Source organism: Protobothrops mucrosquamatus, unplaced genomic scaffold (assembly GCF_001527695.2).
Source record: "Protobothrops mucrosquamatus isolate PMUCROS unplaced genomic scaffold, P.Mucros_1.0 scaffold_128, whole genome shotgun sequence".
Taxonomy (NCBI): Eukaryota; Metazoa; Chordata; class Lepidosauria; order Squamata; family Viperidae; genus Protobothrops; species Protobothrops mucrosquamatus.
In genome coordinates, this window is record NW_015386204.1 from 1636143 (window position 1) to 1658304 (window position 22162).

The window sequence follows — 22162 nt, forward strand, 5'->3', positions numbered from 1 at the left end:
AATATTCAGTATTATGCAATCCAGATAATACCTCTCTTTACTTACTGCTTCAGGGAAGTTTTGTTGAGCATTTCTTAACAAAAAAGATAGATAGATTGGAGTCTCAGTCTAATTCAAAATAGTAAAGGTAAGTGTATCGCCACGCAGGTAGCTTAAAAAAAAAAAAGTCTATCTTAGGTCTGTTTAAAAATTGAAGTCCGGCCGGACTCCCTCCCTATTGGATTACTCTTGCCTGACATCACCACACAGTGACCAATCAGAACGCCGAGCTCTTTTGAAAAAACAAATTCACAGGTAGGAGTGCGATACTTGGGCTTAACAAGTTCCGGGGCTATCCAAGGTTTGGATCGGCAAACGGGAGAGCGGGGATCCAGGTAATCCGGTTTTTTTTCCCATCCGGTCGCACAGAGAGGGACGAAGAATCAACCGTTGCCTCCCCGCCCGGAGCAGTCTTGACAGACGGCGGAAGGATTTACGCGAAGCTTCAGCGGCCTCAGAGGGCGGGGAGGAGTCGGTGGTTTGAATGAGCGGGAGGACAAATTTAGCGCGCGCGCGTTGCTCCCTCCGAGACGCGAGGGGGTCCTGCGCGTGCCGTGGCGGGAAACGCGCGGGGCAGGTGAGGGGCTGCTCTTCGTCCGGGTGAGAACGGCGCCTGTGCGAGGGAGGCTCGGCTTTCCTTGGGGTGACTTGCTGAAGGCAGCGGTGCTGGGAAGAGGAGCCAAGGGCGGGGGGGAGTTGACTGGTGCTGGGGGCGAGATATGCCCTGAAGCGAATTAAGGGGTTCCTTTCAATCGGGCGTGAGGAAAGAAAGAGGCGCCGTGGAAGTTTCCGATCGCGATGTGTTTTGCTCGGACTTGAGGGCAATTGAACCGTACAGGATATGTAAAGAAGGGAAAGCTTGTGGGCTTCCTTGATTTAGCCGAGCTTAGTTCGCACGTGGCCCACTGACGGGGCATCTACCGATCTTAGACTGTATCTGAGAAAAGGATTTATTTTTGTTAACGTACGGTCTAAAAAGGAACTTAAATGGCTTGAAATGAAAGCAGAAGAGGAACAACAAATGAACTGATTTTGCGCCTTATTATGAGATAAATAGCAGTTACTCTGTTACGGTTCTTCTTGGGATCCTGCAGTTCGCTGAGCGCTTGTGTGGAGAAGGAAGCGAGGTTTTGATGTAGGACAAATTCTTCTCTCTGATGGGGTATATGATTGTGGGTATGAAATTCTCCAGCAGATATCAGCACAATATAGTAGCTTACAAAATGCCACTTGCAGTTTTATCCTTGAATTTCTCTGATGGTATATTAAATCATAAAACCTAATTTCCAATTGGCATTCCAAGCCAAAACGGCCTGATTTCATCATCCAAACACAGGTTAATTTGCCCATATTGTAGAAGGTTTTACCCTGTTTTCAGACAATGCTGGTTTTATTTCATCTCCATGTAAAATAAAGTGAGTAAGGATGTTTCAGATGTTTCATTTGGCTTGTGAATAAAGATTTTTTTAATATATTTCTTGCTATGGAGAATTTAGAGCAGACATGTCAAACACAAGGCCCAAGGGGCTGGATGCAGCCCGCGAAGTGGTTTCATGTGGCCCGCGAAGCCATCCTGGAAACACTGAGGGAACGGCCCCCTCTGCCTTGGCCCTGGCCCAGGCCGGCCAGGATCCCATGTACAATTTTGTGGTTGCCATCTATGCTGAAACGCATTCAGTCTTAGCTCCACAAGGCCGTCTAGAAACAGCTAAGAACCAGCCCCTGCCGTGTCGGTCCCACCCCCTGGGTGCATGCTGGGGAGGTGTCACCCTTTGTGAGGAATGAAGAAATGGACCATGCCTTGGTGCTTGCCCCAGTCCCACCCCCTTCTGCCAGAGATCCTCAGATCTGTCCCACTCCTGCCCAGGCCCCCACAGGCACCCTTGACGCGAACGATGTAGAGCTGGCCATGCCCACCCAGTAGGCCACACGCACTCTGGCCACACACACACACCCAGGGCAACCGCAATGCTGATGTGGCCCTCAATGAAATTGAGTTTGACACCCCTGATTTAGAGCAACCTTCAGTTTACAAGTAGTACATGTCTCCTTGGAAGTACATTTTCACGTTTTCAGACCTCTATAGGGTCTGTAAATACAGAAAAGGAAAAGTGCTGTTTATGCATTTTAAATATTGCTAATGAGGCTGATTGAGGTTTTGTTGTTCTGAAAATAAAGCTACATGCTTGCTTTTGTTGTGCATTTGTTAACAAATTGCATGCATTGCTTTAAGGTCCAGTTTTCAATGCAAGACAGTTAATGTATTGCCAGATTGTATCTGGAATGATTTTTGTTACATTTGAGAGCTTGCATGGATGTCAGTGCTATACTATAAGAAGCCTGGACTGATGTTAAGCTTCTCAAAGTATTGCCAGAGAGAAGAAAATGTTTCCAATTATCCTTAAGCTCTGTCAGTGTGATTTCAATTGCTTTTTGCTGGGCTAAGTAACTGTGGCTGTTGTGTTGAACATTTTGAACTTTCTTCCAAGTTGCCTACTTTTAAAAATCATGTATTAAAACTTTTATTAGAATGGAGGCTATTCAGCAGTACTATCCCATCTACTGGTAAAGTCCTAGCAGGGAGGCTTGTTTTAAGTTCACATTATTTGCTATGGTAGTAAATAAAATGTTTCTAATGTTTATTTGCTTAGAATACTTCTGGCATTGAGAGTTTTGTTCCAGTGGACTGCACAGTAGAATGATTGTCAAGATTGAAAGGAATATGAGGATAAAAATTTTCTGTGTTTTAATTTTTTGTACATGATGTAACTCTTTCACTGTCTTCTTTCATAGTAGGAATACTTGCTGGCATAAAGACTTCAATTCATAAAGACATAATTTAAACATGTTTTGAAATAAGCCTTTTATAAATTTGTTTATACGTTAATATAAACCTGTGGAAACTTAAAAACAGACTAGGGAGTGGATGTGAGAGAGGGAGATAGCAACATTGATAGTGGATTACTAACTTTAGATCTGCGTGTTCCTTCTATTCATTCTTTGCTCAGTAGATTGCGAGGGTTTCATGTAACATTTGAAGATTATAATCTATCATACATAAAGGTATTGACATCAGTAGAAACAAAAAGCATGCAAAGAGTATAAAGTCATCTAAGCTTAGCTGGTCCATTTCTAGAACCTTTTTTTTTTTTTTTTTGCACTTTTGGATGTGCTTGAAGAAGCCTTCCTAAGCAAAAGGGTGCAAAAGTAAGTTGAAAGAAAAATCTTCATCAGGGTCCAGTCCAAGCCGGAAATAAACAACATGGAGACTGCTTTAGAAAGAAGGTTGCAGTTTATTGATAGAGGAGAGCCAGACAGAAAGATGGCTCTGGAAAAAAACCTGACCACCTGTAGTAGGGAGTGGGTTTTTATACCTTCTTGGACTTTTGTTCCGAGTTGTTCCTGTGGCATGAACTTTGACTTGAGTCTGAGTGTGCCCTTCTGGTATTCTAATGGTAGTGGGTTAATCCTATTATGTCCCAAAGGTCATATCTTGCTTCCCTGTGGCTGTGGCTGATGACTGTTGGATTATTGGTGTGAGGAATTGTTGAGTCTATGGATCTTTGTCTTTCTAATCCCAGCTTCCTGGCTCCAATCTTTCTGATAAGATTATGATATCTGCATTTTTACAGAGCAGGTTTCTGCTTGGGGGAGAGAGACTTGGGGCTATTAAGAAAAACTGGGCATGCTTTTCTGCCTTTTTAAGATCCTTTGAGGAAATATAATATTCTGCCTTTTTAATATTTCCTTCTTTGGGGAGGGCTGACTTCCCACAAAGTACTATACAGAGTGTAAAGATAGATTAATGATAACATTGTAAACAAATACTCCAAATACTGACCAACAACACTCTTTGCTTTTCAAATGACTTAAAAGTAAAAAATAGAGATAATGGCTGATACCAAACCTGAATTCAGGGTGGGCAGGTTTTCAAGAGAGGAACTCTCTCCCACCCTCACTTTCTCAGTTTTCAGTAAGCCACAGATCTGCCACAATAAAATTATGGACGAGAGAAGACTTACTATAGACAGAATGGACATACAGCAGAAATCAGAGGTGCAGAGCTATAATTCTGACTCCCAGTATAAGGATTAAGAGATGAAAGGAGGAATCTTTCAAAGATGCTGAACATGTGTTCCCTGAGTGCAGTCCATGTTAATTTCCTGCCATACCTACACTTGTCCAACATAACCAAAATTTTGTTCTTATTGCCTGACTTCCCTTGCCACAACCTTCTAGTCAGTACCTTCTGCTCAGGAAAATCCCACCACAACACAGGAACATTGGGCTTAATACAACCCTTCAGAAAGCCAACTCAGCAGGTTGCCACTCATACTACGCCTTGCCTACTTCCCAACTCTCCCCTCGCCCCTCCTGTTTTTCATCACTGACAGAGTCTTCATGATACCGGGAAACACGAAGCCCAGCCATAGTTCAAACCCATGCAATAATTCAATCTTTTCCACATCTCTGAATGTAATCAGTTCTACACGTTCAAAATTGGCCTACCCTAAGATAAGGAATACTGTTTTGTCTTGTCACTTTTCCTAAAGTAAAATTCATCTGCCTTTTGTCTGAAATGAGAAGAAACATCATTTTGTCCTTTGCCTCATGCAGCAGAGTGTCTTGGACCAGCTTTTATGATAGTACTAGGGCAACTGAGAAACCAATATTTAAGGCAATTTAAGATACACATCAACAGAAAATTTTTCCACATTTATGTCATGACATACAGAGACACTAAAAATTGCAAAGAAGTTGCTCTTTACAGAACTATATGAATAAGCCACTGTGGAAGGTATGTACAGACCAGTGCCCACAGTATCCCTGTAATAAAATATATGTATTTTACAGTAGACATAGGGAAAAGAGGCACAAGAAGCTGCTATTTTGGTAGAGATAGGAATTTAGAGCAAAGTACACATTCAGTATTTTCTTTCAAGATCCATGATTGAGGAGATATATTCTAGTGTTCTAATCCTGGTAGCACAAATGAAAAGAACAAAAACAGCTCAAGGTAATTATAAACCATTACAGGCACAATCAAAATGATTGTACATTCCTATTTGCTCCCCAGAGAGGAGAGAAACCCTACTCATTAATAGTGTTTCTTTTTCTTTTGCTGGCAGCTTTTGTACAGTCCTGCAGAATTTCTGTCACACAAGCATATAATAAGTACTAAATTACATATGATTTTGTGTGTGTTTATACACCCTTGATTGATCATCCCTGTTTAATGGCAAGGAGATGTTTAAAATTCAAAATATAGTATATAAGTCTGTAATAAATGCCCCATGGAGTACATTTTGATTACTTTTACTCAGTGATGTGTCATACCAAATACAGGTAGCCCTTATTTATGACCACAATTGAGACCAGAATTTCCATTGTTAAGCGAGGTAGTTGTTATGTGAATCACACCCAATTTTTTGCCACAATTGTTCAGTGAATCATGCAGTCTTTAAGCGAATCTGGCTTTCCTTATTGAGTTTGCTCGCCGGAAGCCGCTGGGAAAATCATAAATAGCAACTTCATGACCTCAAGATGCTGCAGCCATTGTAAATACATCCTGGGTGTCTAGCAACCAAATTTTGATTAGATGACCGTGGGCAAGCTATGTCAATTATAACTGAGGACTGGTTGCAAGTCAAACTTTTCAGTGCCTTTGTGAACGGTCACTAAATGAATGTAAGTCAAGGACTACCTGTAAAGCACACCTGATATCAAAATATCACTGTAGTAGCTATGAAACACTTTGCAGCAACCTCACTACCAAAAGGACTTTCAGATTATGAGTTTGAAGTGTTAGGAGCACAATCATTTGTGCAGCTCTTTTGCCTACTTCTTAAGAGATTTTGTATGAAGAGGGCAGATTTGGTGGGAAAACAAGACAACCGCAAAGGAAAACTGATTTCTACGAACTGTGTGTACTGTGCTTGCATGTGCCCTCAGAACATAAACATTACATTCAATATCTGATATTCTGTGGGATAAAGTAAACTGCTCTGGAATCAAAGGGATTCCCTTCTGTATAGAAATTGAGAGAAATTGAGATTACCTACTTTAGCCTAATGTATCCTCAGATTTGATAATCAAAGTTTAGTTTTGATAAGTTAATTCGGCAGAGATGAAGCTTAGTTACAAAGAGATGTTAGATAATGTACCTGCAGATGACTATAAGGAGTGCCAGAGGAAACTGCTAAACCAACAAGACAATTTCTGTAGGACAGAGAGAAGTTACTATGATATAACTTTTACAGTAAAATGGGAAAGGCAGTAAAGCATCCAAGATTTAATGATTTATGCCTTTTAAATTTGTTTCTGTACAAGAACCCACCCCAAGAACAGATGCACTTTGTAAGAACTGTATTAAAAGCAGTTCACCCAAGGGTAGGTGTGCATGCTTTGGGACATTTTTCACACAATGCTTTATTTGCTCAGATATATCACATTAATCCTATTCTTGGTGTGTGTTAATTGGCTTTGCATACCGGGTCCAACAAGCCATGTTTGAGACAACAAAAAAAGGATGGCTTCGCTGTTGAACAACGGAAAGATAGTTTTGAAATCTTTTACTGTATTTCCTTAATCTCACCAACATTCCGAACGGTATTTTTGCTTAATGACAAACGACACTTTGTTTGCAATGTCATGTAACTACGAGAGCAAGTAAAGCTGCCTAAATATAACAGGAGTTGCTGTTGGGTAAATTTAAATTTCATGGGCATAACCCTCTAAAACAATAATACCTGCCCATGCCACAATACCTTTATGCCACATAGCACCATATTACGGCTATTGTTAAGATCAAAACGATATTTGCGCTTCTTTTTGCCTTCTATCCTCCTGTTTGGCGGGAAACATCCAGATAAGAAAAAAAAAAAACCCAGTCTATGTTAACGTCTGTTTAAAAATTGAAGTCCGTCCGGACTGCCTCCCTATTGGATTACTCTTGCGCTGACATCACTACACAGTGGCCAATCAGAGAACGCCGAGCTCTTTTGAAAAAAAACATTCACAGGTGGGGATAGGGGTGCGATGCTTGCGCTTAACAAGCTCCGGGGCTATCCAGGGTCTGGATCGGCAAACGAGAGCGCGGGGATCCAGGTAAGCCAGTTTTTTCCCGTCCGGTCGCACAGAGACCGACGAAGAATCGACCGCTGGTCTCCCGCTTGGAGCAGACAGCGGAAGGATATACGCGCAGCTTCAGCGGCGGGGAGCAGTCGGTCGGTTTGAATGAGCGGAAGGAGAAATTTAGCGCGCGCGCGGTGCTGCCTCCGACACGAGAGGGGGGTCGTGCGCGTGGCGGGGCAGGTGAGGGGCTGCTCTTCGTCCGGGTGAGAACGGCGCCTGTGCGAGGGAGGCTCGGCTTTCTTTGGGGGTGACTTGCTGAAGGCAGCGGTGCTGGGAAGAGGAGCCAAAGGGGGTCTGACTGGTTCTGGGGGCAAGATGTGCCCTGAAGCGAGTTAAGGGGCTCCTTTGAATCGGGCACGAGGGAAAGAAAGGCGCCGTGGGAGTTTCCGATCGCGATATGGTGCTGGGGCTTGAGGGCAATTGAAACGTACTGAGCGGTACAGGATATTTAAAGAAGGGAAAGCTTGTGGGCTTCCTTGGTTGAGCCGAGCTTAGCTCGCACGTGGCCCACTGATCTTAGACTAGCTGAGAAAAGGATTTATTTTTGCTAACGTGCGATCTAAAAAAAAGGTAGCTTAAATCATGGCTTAAGATGAAAGCAGAAGAAGAACAATAAATGAACGAACTGATTTTGGGCCTTATTGTGAGATAAATGGCAGTTCTGTTACGGTTCTTAGAATCCTGCACTTCGCTGAGGCTGCGTGGAGAAGGAAGCGAGGTTTTGTGTAGGACAAATTCTCTGATGGGGTATACGATTATGGGCATGAAATTCTCCAGCAGATATCAGCACAGTACAGTAGCTTGCAAAAGTACAGTAGTTTACAAAGGCTCTGAATGGCTTTATTCTTGAATGTGGCTATTGGTTTGTTAAATCATCTAGATTACCCAAACATTTGGTGCTGAGAGTGACTGGTGTCAGTGGTCCAAACTCAGATAATTTGTCCACATTGTAAGATTTTACCCTGTCATCGAACAATACTGGTTTTATACCAACTTCCATTAAAATAAAGCCATTCTGAGAATGTTTCATATGCTGTTATTGGCTTGCTATTTTAATCTAACACATACAACAAAACAGTAGGCATTCTGCTAGTACTACTAACTAAGTGAACCTAGTTGAAAAGAAGTTTTAAGTAAAATTGAGAGACGTCCATTTTAGATGTTAGAAAAATATTAGTGTTTTTCAATAAATAGGTTTATTGCTTTTTCCTTTCTATTAAGGAGTTATAAAAAGGCTTCAGTTTCTGGGTTAATGTGTGCTTTTTTTTTCTTTTACAGGTAAAATTGTAGGTAGAGAAATGTAAACTTGCAGTTCATGCAGGAAACTTTCCCAGCATTTAATTCAAGCAGGTAATGTCAGGCTTAAAATCAGACACACCACTTACGAGTTTGCTACTCACTGCACATTGGCCTGCTTCTCAATTTCCTTGCCCTTTTTCTGATGTCCCAAGGTGCCCTCCCAGTTCCAGGAGGCATGAAATCAACTTCACCTAGGGGTGTCAAACTGGCAGCCCGTGGGCCGGATGCATCACAGGCCATGCCCACCCGGGCTCCGCAAAGGCAAAAAAATCTCAATAGGTCATGTGATATGATCGAGTTTGACACCCATGACCAGTCCTAGAGAGTAGTTCAGGCTGTCAAAGTCCAAGCCTGTTAAGGTCTCTGAACATTCTGTCGGAAATAGTTCATTGGGGAGCGATGTAGTCTACCAACCATTCTGTCCTAGTTTGCATTTTCATTCCAGATAACATTAAAAGGATTATCTGGCACAGGGAATACTCGCCTAATATTTAAAGCCACTGAGATCGCTAACTATAATTCTAATCCAGATGTAAGATAATAAAATGAGTAAATTTAAGTTCCGCGACCCAAAGAAGAAAAGTTTTGGATTATTGTAATTTTTCTTTTTCCCTCTTGATTTTTCTCACAATTTAATTTTCTGGATTTTTAAAATTTTGCTTGTACCTATCTGAGTAGTCAACAATTATAAACAAATTACTGTTGAACTAAGTCTTCATTGACCTTCTGGAGAAGCCAGCAGAAAAGATGGTAGATGGTGACCCATGATCTCAGGGCGCTTGGCAACTGTTTGTAAGTGCAAATAGGTTGCAAGCACCCAGGTCACATGACCAGGGGAAGTGGCACAATACGTTATGGCAGCCGGAACTCCATTATAGACTTAAAGCACACTTTCCCAGTAGTCATAACATAATGTAAAAAAATTTCTATTCAAAAACCTGTGACCTTAGTTGAGATAGCAAATGATATGCACGACCATGAACTTTCTACATACTGTCACCAAGGTATGTTGAAATTTGCAGTAATTTTTATATATTTTTTTCCTTAGAGGTAAGATATACAAATGTGAAAATGCCAGTTTTTGGGAAAATTGTTGTTATTAAGAGAAATGGGACCGATGGAACTTATTTTCCGCTCACTGCAAACTCTTGTTTGTTTGGAAGGTAAGACTTTAAATTGATAAGGGGTTTATTTGTATAGGATTTTCATTATGTAATTGTGATGTAGAACTGTCCTTTTTATAGCAGAACTTCAGGGAGTGTCATAACTTTCTCAGACTCTTTCATTGTGACTTCTATATAATTTATATAGTCATGCAATATATGTCACTTATAATGGATCTATCTGATCTGCTTCAGTGTATATTTATGCAAGACATTTGTCTAATCAAAAATGTAAACGTGTTTTAGAAGTTCTTAAAACTCAACCTAAAAATCAGCTTGTCTCAATGCATCTTTAGTTGCATTGCCTTGCTATATTAGATGGAAATGAGTTAAGAGTTCACAATATATTTTAAGAGATGTGTGTATAAGAGCATATAGTTATATAATTTGAATGGATAATCTTGTAATTATTTTATTTTAAAGGAAAAAAGAATGTGATATTCGAATCCAGCTGCCTCACGTTTCTAAAGAACATTGTAAAATTGAAGTCAATGAAAATAAAGTGGTATATATTATTTTTGGTACTTATGCAATACTAATATTTCTGGTATTTGTGTTTTATTGATTGATCTGGATATACATATTTTATTCCTATGTATTTTTAGGCAGTGCTGTTTAACTTGAGTTCTACGAATCCAACACAGCTAAATGGGAATCACTTTCAGGATTCCACACACTTAAAACATGGAGATATACTGACAATCATTGATCGTTCTTTCAGGTATGTAACAATAATATAATCAAATATGGGTGTGCTAGAAATAGGCTGTGTAAGCCAGTGATGTTTAGAAACCTGAAGATAAAGGAAATTTTAAAATAATTTGATGGATGGGGAAACTCCCCAAACAGGAAAACAGATTATATAAAGAGTAAATAAACTATTAGTTTAATATTGTACTAGATGAAAACAGTAACAATTTTGAATAAAGTGGATTTAATAACTTCTTAAAGTCTTAATAGCTTAAAGTTGGATTAATTTTAATTTAAGTAATCTTTGGACTTGAATAGGTTTGAATATTCACCTCCCTCACTTCCTCAGAAGAGACCTTCTAGATCTCAAGAGAAGGAAACATTACAGGTAAAATAAAAATCATTTTTTCCTTAATTTGGGGAAGGGGGAAGTAATAAAAATGTAGAAATTAATAAATGGTATGTTGCTCTTTGGCTTGATTTAATAATTGGTCATTTACCAGTTACATTTCACTTTTAGTTATTCTATTCCACATATTTAACTATAATTTAGAGAAAAACAACATTTTCGTATTTAGAAAATTAAGACATTTTCTCTGGTCTGTTACTCATGTTTTCCACAAGTAACTTGACACTTGATTTATGAGTCATTGAGATTTAGACAGAGTGGCATTAGTTTTATATGTACAAAATCTAATCTTAATTGGAATTTTCCTGAGTGGTATAATATTGCAGCCTTAGATTCTATATGCTTAGCACTTATATTCAGAGAACTATTGTAAATATGTTTCTTTCACTGTAAATAATTAGTTCTTATACATAGAACTTTTGAAGTAGGGGTCCATTAGTTTTGGGAAAGCTCATGAGTTTTGGAAAGCATAGCAATGGTTTACCAATGAATGTCCATATTATAATCTAAAATTCATTTCAAAATTCTAAAGTCTTGAGTTAGTCCTGATAATTATAGACTGCATAGTACTATTGGCTTCAGATAAGAGGTAAATGAAATATTACATTATCTTTCAATCATTTATTCTAAGGAGTTACCAGTGGAAACCTGTTTTAAAGAAAAAATGGCAAGCTTAAAAGAAATATTAAATTCCTTGTTCTATTGCATTGTGTTTAATTTTACAGATTCTTCATGTTCAGCATATGCAACAGATGGACTTGCTGCGTACACAAAACTCAGATTACAAAAGTTCTCCAATTACTGGTTGGTAATTAATTTTTTTCTATAAGTGCTTCATTATATTAATGACTTTTTATTAATAAAAAGAATGTATTTATTAGTGTAAAACAAATGAAGCAACCATTAGAATTTGCTGTTAAAATACATCAATGGATTTGGTTTAATTGATTAATTGTTTTCTGAGCCTGTAAGTCACCCAGTTTCTGAGTATATACTAAGTTATGATAATTAAGAGCTGAGAAACAGGCTAGTCTTAAAATTAGAAATAATATTTCACAGCTGATTACATTTTAGAGAATGACCCATATATTTTCTTGTCCATTAAGAAACTTTCATAAAATAGCTTATAAACACATCTATTCCTTAAAATTCTCTGATTAGACCCATGCTTAAAGGGAGAGTGATTTGGAAAATTACAAATAATTTGCTTGCATACCTCTTTGTTAGGCAATTACAAATAAAATTTAGCTTCTATAAGATTTGATTTGTTGAACTTAATAGATTTGTGCAAATCCTTTGAAGGAGGTAAATTGTAATGTATGCAGATCCATCCAAAGCACATCTCTTATGATCACAAAAGCAGTCATATATATTTCTAGGTTCATGCAGTTGCTTCCTAAACGATTTCTAGCTGTTACCATTGAGAACATTTTCAAAACGGGCAGCCACAAGTATGTGGAGATTGTTGGAAGCAGTTTACAAAGCTGTTGCTTGAGGCTGGAAAAAAATTGACTGCTTTCTGATTTGAAAAAAGATGCTGTGAAGCACTTTTTTCTAAGGATTTGTAAATCTTTGCTTAATTCCTCAAAAATTACTTTCTGATGAGTACTTTATCTATATAATGCTTCAAAAATAGTTTTAGCTTTATCCAAGAAAATAGATTTTAAAAACTGCTTGTTTCATATTCCTCTAGGCAAGAAATTTAAAACTTGCTCTCCTAGAAGAAGTGAGAAAAGACTTCAAAAACAATACAGCACAACTGAAAAAGCAAACAAACTGTCTCCTTTTAGCAAACTTTATGAATTAATGAAACATGAAGATGGCACAAACAATGTAAAGGAAAATACTGGTAATGAGACTTTGCTGGAAGATGTATTTCACTCAAGATCTAGGAGGTCTGCAGTGAGTCGAGCAAAGTTGACTAAAATTGAACATTCTGAAGATAGTAAAATTCAAGAAAAGAGTGGTATTGTAACAAGCCCAATACCAGTATTTGAAGAGAAGAACTCCAAAAAATTATCAAGTACTCAAAATTGTGATATACAACAGAAACAAGAATGTGAAGGTACAAATCAGTCAGATTTTCACAACATAGAAGATAATGAAATGGGAAAAGACCAAATAATCAGAAGTGCTAATAAGAATACATATTTTAAAGCAAATCAGCAGAGTGCACAGCATTTCACTGAATCACATTGTATAGTGTCGATGGACTATACAAAAAAGGCTAAGTGCCTTAACAAATTTAACTTAACAGATGCTTTCACATCTGTAGAAAATACTTTGCCCAAAGCAAAGTCTAGCAGGGAGAGTATACAAAATTACTCCAGTCCATGTTCTAGAAACTCTCGAAGATCTTCCAAGTCCAGAAGGTCATGGGTTGAAATAGATTCACTGAACAGAATGAAGAGCTCTGGAGAAATGGAAGAGTGCCCCGTACAAGTTAATGGGCAGGAGCATGAATCTGGTATTTTGATTGGAAGTATATATTCTAACAAAAATGAAAATAGAGAATTGGTCACAGAAACAGCACTGAATCTGAAAGATTCAGAAGATGGAAGTTCTAGTATGGTTTACAGTTCACTTCATTTTAATACTAGTAAAAGCTGCAATAACAACATTGAACTAAATAAAAATGTTTCAAATGAATATTTGTGTACAGAGGCAATAGATACAGTATCAATAATCCCTGCAGATCTTCCCCAAACCAGTGAAATAGTGACAAATCAAATTCCTGAAAGAACCTTGGAAAAAGAAAGTCCTACAAATGAAAATAAAATAGAAATAAAAGACCATGAGCAGAATGTTAATATGAAAAATGATATACCTACTTTTTCCAGTTCTCATGAAAGCAGTGTCCAAACATCAGTCAAGGTTAATGCTGCTTTTGAAATGAATTTGTTATGTCCACTTAATAAAAAATCAGGTAAATATAGTTTTTTTTATACCAAAAAATATTGTTGCTATTTGCTGTCTCCAGTAACTTTGGTTAAGATAAAACAAATTGTTTTATCAGCTTATTTTTTCTGTCAGTTAATTGGCTTGTTTGACACGGTTACTAGAAACAGAGATTAAATTGTTTGAAATGTTAATGCCTTAATTATGATTGAAACTATTGATACCAGAAGTGTAAAAGGTTTTTATAGAGTTTTTAAAAATTAACCCAAAGGTGCTTTTTAAGGAGGCAACTGGACTTTCTTGTTTTTTCTGCTGAAAGAACTGTGTTTTAGATTGGAGGTAGATGATGTCATATCCCTCCCCCTGTTGAGAGGGCTGTTCAAAATTGAGGGGGAGGGATATGACATCTATCTCCAGTCTACAGCACAGTCCTTTCAGCAGTTCCAACAAAGGCTCCGTACTCATTTGCACCACTCAAGTGACCCTGATGGCAGATGGTGGTCTCAACGACTCTAAAAGAATGCAAATGACCAGCATTCTACAATCTTTCTATTCCCCACCATCCAGTCAGAGCTGAAGAAGCTTGAATGAGAAGTGAAATGTCTTCAAAGAAAAACAAGAAAGTCCAGTTGCCTTGTGAAAAAGCACCTTTGGGATAACTGACCTGGGTGACCGAGAATCTCCATAGACATTTTTAAAATTAAGCAATTGTATTCAGAGTGCAAACTTTTTAATTGTATTGATGTTGTAAGACAATGTGTTCACTTTGATATAATTTACTCTTCATTTATAGAGGCTAAGAAATCACCTCAAAAGCGTAGAAGTAAAGAGCTAGATTTTCTAGTCCAACCACTTGGAAAGAGGAAGAGAGTGTCTTTTGGTGGCCAACTGAGTCCTGAACTCTTTGATAAGCGCTTACCTCCAAACTCGCCACTTAAAAAAGGGGCCATTCCAGCAAGACTAAGCATGCCATATGGAAACTCACCACGAGCAGTTCTGAAAAGAGTTGCAGAATTGAGGCAGTCTGTAATACAGGTATCTGATTGACTGACTGACTGAACAGCTGATTAGTAGGATTATTTACAATTTTAACTAAAGAATTGCTCTTGCTCCCATAACAATATTTATGTATGTATTTGTCTAAACTTTACTAGTCTTCATACTGGAAACTTTGTATTTTAAATAATGTATCTTTAAAAATATGTTCAAACAATTGATCAGAAATTTGAAATCATAGAATTTAGAAATTTCTCTGGGGGGGGGATGTAAGCCATGAATTCTTAGGACATCTAAACATTCCCCTAGAATTCTTTCTGCAAAGAATTAGTGATATATTGCATCTGAGTGCTTCTGTTCTATTTAAAGATTTGATGATTTTATTTCAGTCCTATAATGGCAAGATAGGTAGCAAATAAATGTAATAAATAAAATTGATAAATTCATTGATAAAATATTTTATGCCAACAAAATTGGATAAAAAATGTTTAAAAAAATGAAATACTCTACAGCAGAGATACAAGTAGCCATCTGGTTATTTCTTGTGAATGACCTACAAATGTAGCTTTATATAATACGTCTGAAATCAGAATTTATACTACTGACTTCTATTTTTAAATTGGGGCATTTTCAAAATAATAAAGAACATTCATCTTAAAAGCTTACTAGATATTTATTTGAGAAAGCAAATTTCTCAAAATTATTTCATAGAAAAGTGGAATGCTTGGAAATGTTTGTAAATACCTGGAAAATGCATACAGAATGTTCTGTCTCTGGAGACAGTGTTCCAAGAAAGTCTGCTCCAGGGCTACAAATCACTCCTTGTCCTGGATTATTTACTTCTAAAAAACTGCTAAACCATTCCCAGAATGGCCAGATCTGATAAAGATGGGACAATGCCTAAAAATAGAATAGAGTAGAGCAGAGTAGAATAGAGTTGGAAGGAACTGTAGAGGTCTTCTAGTCCAGCCCCCTGCTTAAGCAGGAGAACCTATACCATCTCAGACAAGTGACTGTCTGAGGGAAAGCTGTTCCACTGGTTAATTGTCCTCACTGTTAGGAACTTTCTCCTTAATTCCAGGTTGCTTCTCTCTTTGATCAGTTTCCAACCATTGTTTCTTGTCCTGCCCTCTGGTGCTTTGAAGAATAATTTGACCCCCTCTTTGTGGCAGCCTCTCAAATGCTGGAATAGAGCTATCATGTCACCCCTATTTCTTCTTTTCTTTAGACTAGCCAAACCCAAGTCCTGCAGCCGTTCTTCATATGTTTTAGTCTCCAGGCCTCTTTAGTTGCTCTTCTCTGAACTTTTCCCAAGGTCTGAACATCTTTTTTGTAGTATGGTGATCAAAATTGGTTGCAGTATTCCAGGAGTGGTTTCACTAGGGTTTTATAAAGCGGTACTGATACTTCGTGTGATCTTGATTCTATGCCTCTGTTTAAACAACCCAGGATTGTATTAGCTTTTTTGGCGGTGGCTGCACATTGCTGGCTCATAGTCAAGTGATCGTCCACTAGGGCTCCATGGTCCCTCTCACAGTTACTGTTTTTGAGCCAGGTTTCCCCTAATCTGTACTTATATCTTTGATTTTTCCTGCCTAAATGTAAAACTTTGCTTTTCTCCACATTAAAACTCATTTTGTTGGATAGGGCCCATTGATCAAGTTTTCAAGATCTTTTTGAATCCTGAGCTTCTCTGCTGGGGTGCTGGCTATTCCTGCCAGTTTAGTGTCATCTGCAAATTTGATGAATTCTGTTTCTATTCCCTCATCTAAGTCATTGATGAAGATATTGAAGAGTACCGGGCCTAAGACGGAGCCTTGTGGTACCCAACTGCTTACTTCTCTCCATGTGGATCTAGTACCATTGAGCTGACTTCTTCTTTTTTATATACTGCTTCTTCACATCTTTTCATAGTTTCATAAAGTAGCTAGGTAATAGATTTGGAAAGAAGTTAATTTTAATTTAGGTTAAAAGAAATTAGCAAATAAAAACGGTTTAGAGCTAAGTATAGTGTGATTTTATTTGATTTTTATGCTGTCACAGTCTTTCGGACTGCTGATGGTTAGAATATTAGAGTAAAAAAACCAACAGAATGAAAAAATACAATTCAAATTGCAAAACCAAAATTGAAGTGGGAGAGGAAGAATAACAAGAGGAACTGGTCATATTATTCAAATGCTGTTAATAAAATCTCCATTTTCAATAATTTCCTAAAATCTATTGAAGGAATCCACTTTTCATAGTTTGGTGCTGCTCCAAAAAAAGAGCCCCTCCCTAGATGCTCTAATAGGTTGCGTAGAAACTGGTTAGAGGAGGCTCCTCCATAGATGCTCAAGTGCCAAGTTATGAAGAATATTAGTACCAGCACTTTAAATTGTAGTTGGAGCTGAAATGGTAACCAGTGCAGAGTCTGCAATTTATGTGTGATCTGCTCCCATTCTTGGAAACTAAGACATGCTGCCTCACTCTGGACTAATTATAATATTCTCATAGTTTTCAAAGGCAGCCCCTTATAAAGTATTGTGGGTTTTTTATGACTGTCTAATTGTTTAATTCATTTTTCTGAGACGTTTTAAAGGAAATAGATATGATTGCTGTTTCTTCAAAATCTAAAGTTTAATTTTTTGTGTGTGTGTTACCTGTTTGTTTTCCTGCAGGGTTCCTTTGAGAGGAAGCAATACAAAAATAGTGTGCCAAAGCAAGCTGCCTCACAATGTGTCTCTGATCCTCATGTTGCAAGTCTATCTTCAGAGGGTGAAGAAACCACTACACAAGAGATGCATGTGAATAGCTTATTCAGTGAAGTTAAACAAACAGTATCTAACACCACTTCATCATTAAGAAGGAGCAAAGCCTGTACTCCAAGGAGAAGTTCTATACGTGGAAAAAGTGGAGCTATGGGTACTATTCACTCCAAAAGACGAAGTGGTGCTTCTGAAGCCAACTTGATGGGTGTGTTACAATTGTATCTATTGCTAGATAATTTACAAAAACAGAATTAAATCTTTTATGTTTCAAACACAGTATAACTTGATTATATATCGGATATTTTATTAAAAATGATTAAGGTGAATAATCTTCAACAATTGTTGTTTTAGTTGCGAAGTCTTGGGCAGAAGTAGTAAAACAAGGTGTTCCAAAACTACAGCTGAAGTCTGCTTCAAAACGGGGGTTTAAAACAAGATCAATGAAGAACGTGGCTTCAAAATCATCAAAGGTATAGTCAAAACAGATAATGGTATAAGTAATAACTTTTTTTCCAAGTGCTGGACTTCAAGAATCTGGACTCTTAAGTACTGTGAAGATTCTTTTGATGCTCTGTTAATCCTAAATTCTGTCTCTAGTATTTCCAGGTACAATTGTTTACCTTTTATTAATGGAAAATGACCAACAGTTTTAATAGAAGATATGGGGTAATTTGAAAAATTCAACCTATTTTAAAACAGTTTAAGATCTTTTACTGTTAATTGAAGACAAATATTCTATAGCGCAACGTTTTGGAGAATAAAAATGACCTGAATTGCCATGATGAAGTATAAAGGTAGGAATGCACATTTTAGAAATTGCTATTTCTAAAATTAAAATGGATTGAGGAAAATAATGGATGAACTATATCTAATAAACAATAGAAAGAAAGCATATGTAGCAACCATGAGATAAGTGGGATATGGATATTATCCATAGGCAAAAAGTAGCAATTTCAAATAGCCATGCTTGCCACTCAAAATGCAGATTAAATAAAGTAAGCTAAATAATTTTTAAAAACTGCTTCCAAAACAGCTAACAGAAATAGCTGAAGTAGATGTAAGTAAACGTAAATTTCACTTTTCTTGCTTAAAAGCAAAAGAATGGTAGCTTTCACTGTAATAAGGGTTAAGGCAAAAAAATATATATGCTGAAATTGATTAACCAGAATATATATCAGCAACATTAAGCCTTCCAAAGCAGTGTTAGCCACTGAAATAAATACATTACATGATTAAAATATTTAACAAATATTGATATTACCAAAATTCATCATATTACGAATGAATTAATGAAATGTATTTGATACTTCTAAATGTGATAATCATCACAATCATACGAACTTATGTGCTTTTAATTTTTCTCAGTCATGAAGTAATAGAAATAATAAGCATGATTGTAATAGCTTTGCAGTTACTATACTGCTTTTCAAACAACACATGAATTCTTCAGTTTATTATGAGAGAAATGCAATGGATGAATAGCAACTGAGATAAAAGCTCAGAATATATTGTTTCTTTTCAGCAGCAAAAAAAGGTTGAAAGGAAATGTAGGAAACATGCTGAAAATACTTTCTATGCAAGGCAAAATTTTGTGATATCGTCCTGTGCCAGGGCCCAAATATAACTGCCCAATGAGACTATTAGTACTTTGGTTTAGAATACTGGGGAGTGACAACACAATTAAAATGAAATGCCTGTGTTGAATAAGACCTCAAGTCTCCACACAATTATATCAACTGACTTACAGCACATCCAATATGTTTAGGCTGTGTTATCTGCAGCTAATGAAAGTTGGCATTGTATCCCCTTCTTCAAAGAGGGGCTACACTAATAATTGTATTATTTTATTATGTATGGAGAAGAAGAAAAGTGTTGTAGTCACAGATGAGGGTGAGATTTTCAAGCCAAAAATGTTGCTTAATTTTTCAGCAGCAAACCATCCTAAATGAATTAATAATAATAATAATGAATGCCAGCCGAAAATACAAATTTAGACATACTTGTAAATTGAAAATTTAAATAAAGTATTTTTAAATGCCAATGGAGATTCTCAACTATCTGGGCCATGGTTGTGCCAAAAATGCTTTTCAAAAGGCAAGTTACCTTTTGAAAAGCATTTTTGGCACAACCATGGTTTTTTCCATGAAAACGTTTCGCTTCAATTCTGAAGAAGCTTCTTGGATAAGAAGCAAAACATTTTCAAGGAAAAAAAACAAAGTCCAGTTGCCTTTTGAAAAGCACCTTTGGAACAGCATTTTTAAAGTTTATACCTAATACATTTATGACAATAATATTTATAGTTGATTTCAGTCTTGTTGGAAGAAAATTAGAAAAGACTTTTTCCTAGTCTTCTCTCCCAGGTCATTTGCCTTGAACTTCTGAGCTTCCAGTTTGCTGAACTAGTGACTATCTTCTCTACTCGTGCCTCACCTACATAAATTTGACAATCTCTTTTCTGCAGCCCATCACTGCCTGATTCTAGCTACCCCATCAGATCTGGCAGATATCGTAGAAAAGTCTATTGAGCCTTGAGGTGCTTGTTTTCTATGAACTTTTGTTCTTTTACCAATTTCCAACTTCTCAAACTTGTCATTTTAATACTTATTAAAAAAAACTCTAAATAGTTCTACTTCACTGCAAGAACGTAGCTGCTCTATTTAATAGTCCTCCGCTCCACCTCTCCACTTCTGGTATATGGTCCAGAATGCGGCCGCGCGGGCGGTGTTGGGAGGGACTCGTCGCTCCCATGTGACACCGCTGCTGCGCGAGCTGCACTGGTTGCCAGTGGCCTTCCGGGTGCGCTTTAAGGTGTTAGTTACCACCTTTAAAGCGCTTCATGGCATAGGACCCGGTTATCTCCGAGACCGCCTTCTGCCACAGATTCCCTCCCATANCCTAGGGAGGATTTTATATTGGGTTCATTTTAAGGAATTTGTAAACAACACAACTCTAAAATTTGGTTTAATTCGGTTTTATAGGGGGGGATTGTATATACACCTTTGTTTTAAATATATGTTGTGAGCCGCCCTGAGTCCCGTCCGGGAGAAGGGCGGGATATAAATTAAAATAAATAAATAAATAAATAAATAAATATGTGTCATAGGGTATATGCTTCTATGGAAGATGCTAACAGTGAATAGTAGGCACAAACTCTTCTCACAGTTATTTAAAACTCTTCTCTTTTGAAACATTCTCTTTTTTTCTTTATGTACTACAGTGCAATGCACTGTACTGACTTGGCTATACCTGAGATGATCTAGTAATTTTTAAAAAGTGAATCTTCTAAACTGTAAGCGACCATATAGTGAATCCAAAGAAATGGCTTTCTTTCTGACAATTAAAAAAATTGGATTGAATTGGATTAAAAAATTGGATTAGTGTCATCTGGAAGGAAAAAAGAAGTTCCCAATGTTTCTTGGATTGTTCTGCCACCAGAACGTTGTTTGCACATTATTGTATTCTTCCCTTTCTTTTTATAGTTCCAGAATTGTTTGAAGAAAACCTGGTGTAGTTTCAGCCTATACAAATTCACCAGTTAAAAGTTTTCTCAAAAGATCATACAACATATTACCCAGAATTGAAATAAATGTGAAATTTTTTATTATCACTAGAGTTTTAAATTTATATTTGTATATATAGTGGCATGTTTCGTTAAACTGATTTTTAATATGTTCTGCTTTTAGAATAACAATTTAGCAAAAACACCAAAAAGAAAAATCAGCGGTCACTTCTCAACAGGACATGCAAATTCTCCTGCTCCAATTGTGATTGGAAAAGCTCATACTGGAATTTTGAACGTAACTGCACAAGTTCCTAAAGTGGTGATCAATTATCCTTTGAAACAGCATTGTGACCTCGATGACAGTTTTACAGGTAAACTTTTAGACTTCATTTAATGCAGGGGTAGTCAACCTTGGCTCTTTTATAACTCGTGAACTTCAATTCCCAGAATTCCTGAGCCAGCTTAGCTGGCTCAGGAATTCTGGGAGTTGAAGTCCACGAGTCATAAAAGAGCCAAGGTTGACTACCCCTGATTTAATGTAAGTTTGTGTACCAAATAACATGAGTTCATGTTTCCTGTTTAAAAATAAAATGTCATAGAGAAAAAATCTTGTATGTTATATGATAAACTATTTTGTATAACTGTGACACTATGTAGAGCCAATCAGCAATATATAGTATTTAACCAGATGATAATAATAATTGCTTTTTCAAGATTAAAAAATATGTCCTCCTATACCTTAGAATGTCATTTATTTATTGCAATTTACTGTATGTTTCCATCATCTCAACATAGCGATTCTGGGTAGTTTATAGCAGTTAAAAACAGAACAGCAAAATAAAATACACAACCAGCAACCAAGTTAAAAAGCAATCAAACAACAATTAACATAGAGTGGGGTAGGTCTTTTTGAACTGAACTATGAGTGAAGGATAATATGTACAGATACTGTTTTATAAACTCTGTGCTGATAATCCATTATCCTGGTTTACCTGCTGCTGTTGATTCCAGCAATTGATGATGGATGGATATAGTACTGCTATGAATTGCTTTGTTACTGATTTAGAAAAAGTGCCTTAGAGCAGACATGCACAAATAATTACATATCCAACACTTTAAAGCAGCTGTATATTTTCCTAGGAGTGTACAGTTCCTTTTCTGATGTGCCATGTGATGCAGATGCTTTAAAGAGCTACAGAAAAACATTATTTTCATTCTGCACACTAGAGACATCCCTTAAATCTATACAAAATGTTTTTATCTTGAAACATTTGCCCTCAAAGCA

The 22162-nt window shown here is 37.2% G+C and overlaps 1 protein-coding gene across 1 annotated transcript in view; it reads left to right on the top strand.

Moving 5' to 3' along the window:
* Nucleotides 1-334: 334 nt before the first annotated feature.
* Nucleotides 335-22162, top strand: part of MKI67 (marker of proliferation Ki-67) — a 38547-nt gene continuing 16719 nt past the window's right edge. The window contains exons 1-12 of the mRNA XM_015817670.1: nt 335-374; nt 8452-8523; nt 9521-9635; nt 10059-10140; nt 10241-10356; nt 10644-10713; nt 11460-11538; nt 12428-13660; nt 14426-14667; nt 17286-17580; nt 17727-17845; nt 21059-21248. Of these exons, the coding sequence (XP_015673156.1) occupies nt 9544-9635; nt 10059-10140; nt 10241-10356; nt 10644-10713; nt 11460-11538; nt 12428-13660; nt 14426-14667; nt 17286-17580; nt 17727-17845; nt 21059-21248 (2518 nt within the window). The 5' untranslated portion in view covers nt 335-374; nt 8452-8523; nt 9521-9543. The remainder of the gene's footprint in view (nt 375-8451; nt 8524-9520; nt 9636-10058; nt 10141-10240; nt 10357-10643; nt 10714-11459; nt 11539-12427; nt 13661-14425; nt 14668-17285; nt 17581-17726; nt 17846-21058; nt 21249-22162) is intronic.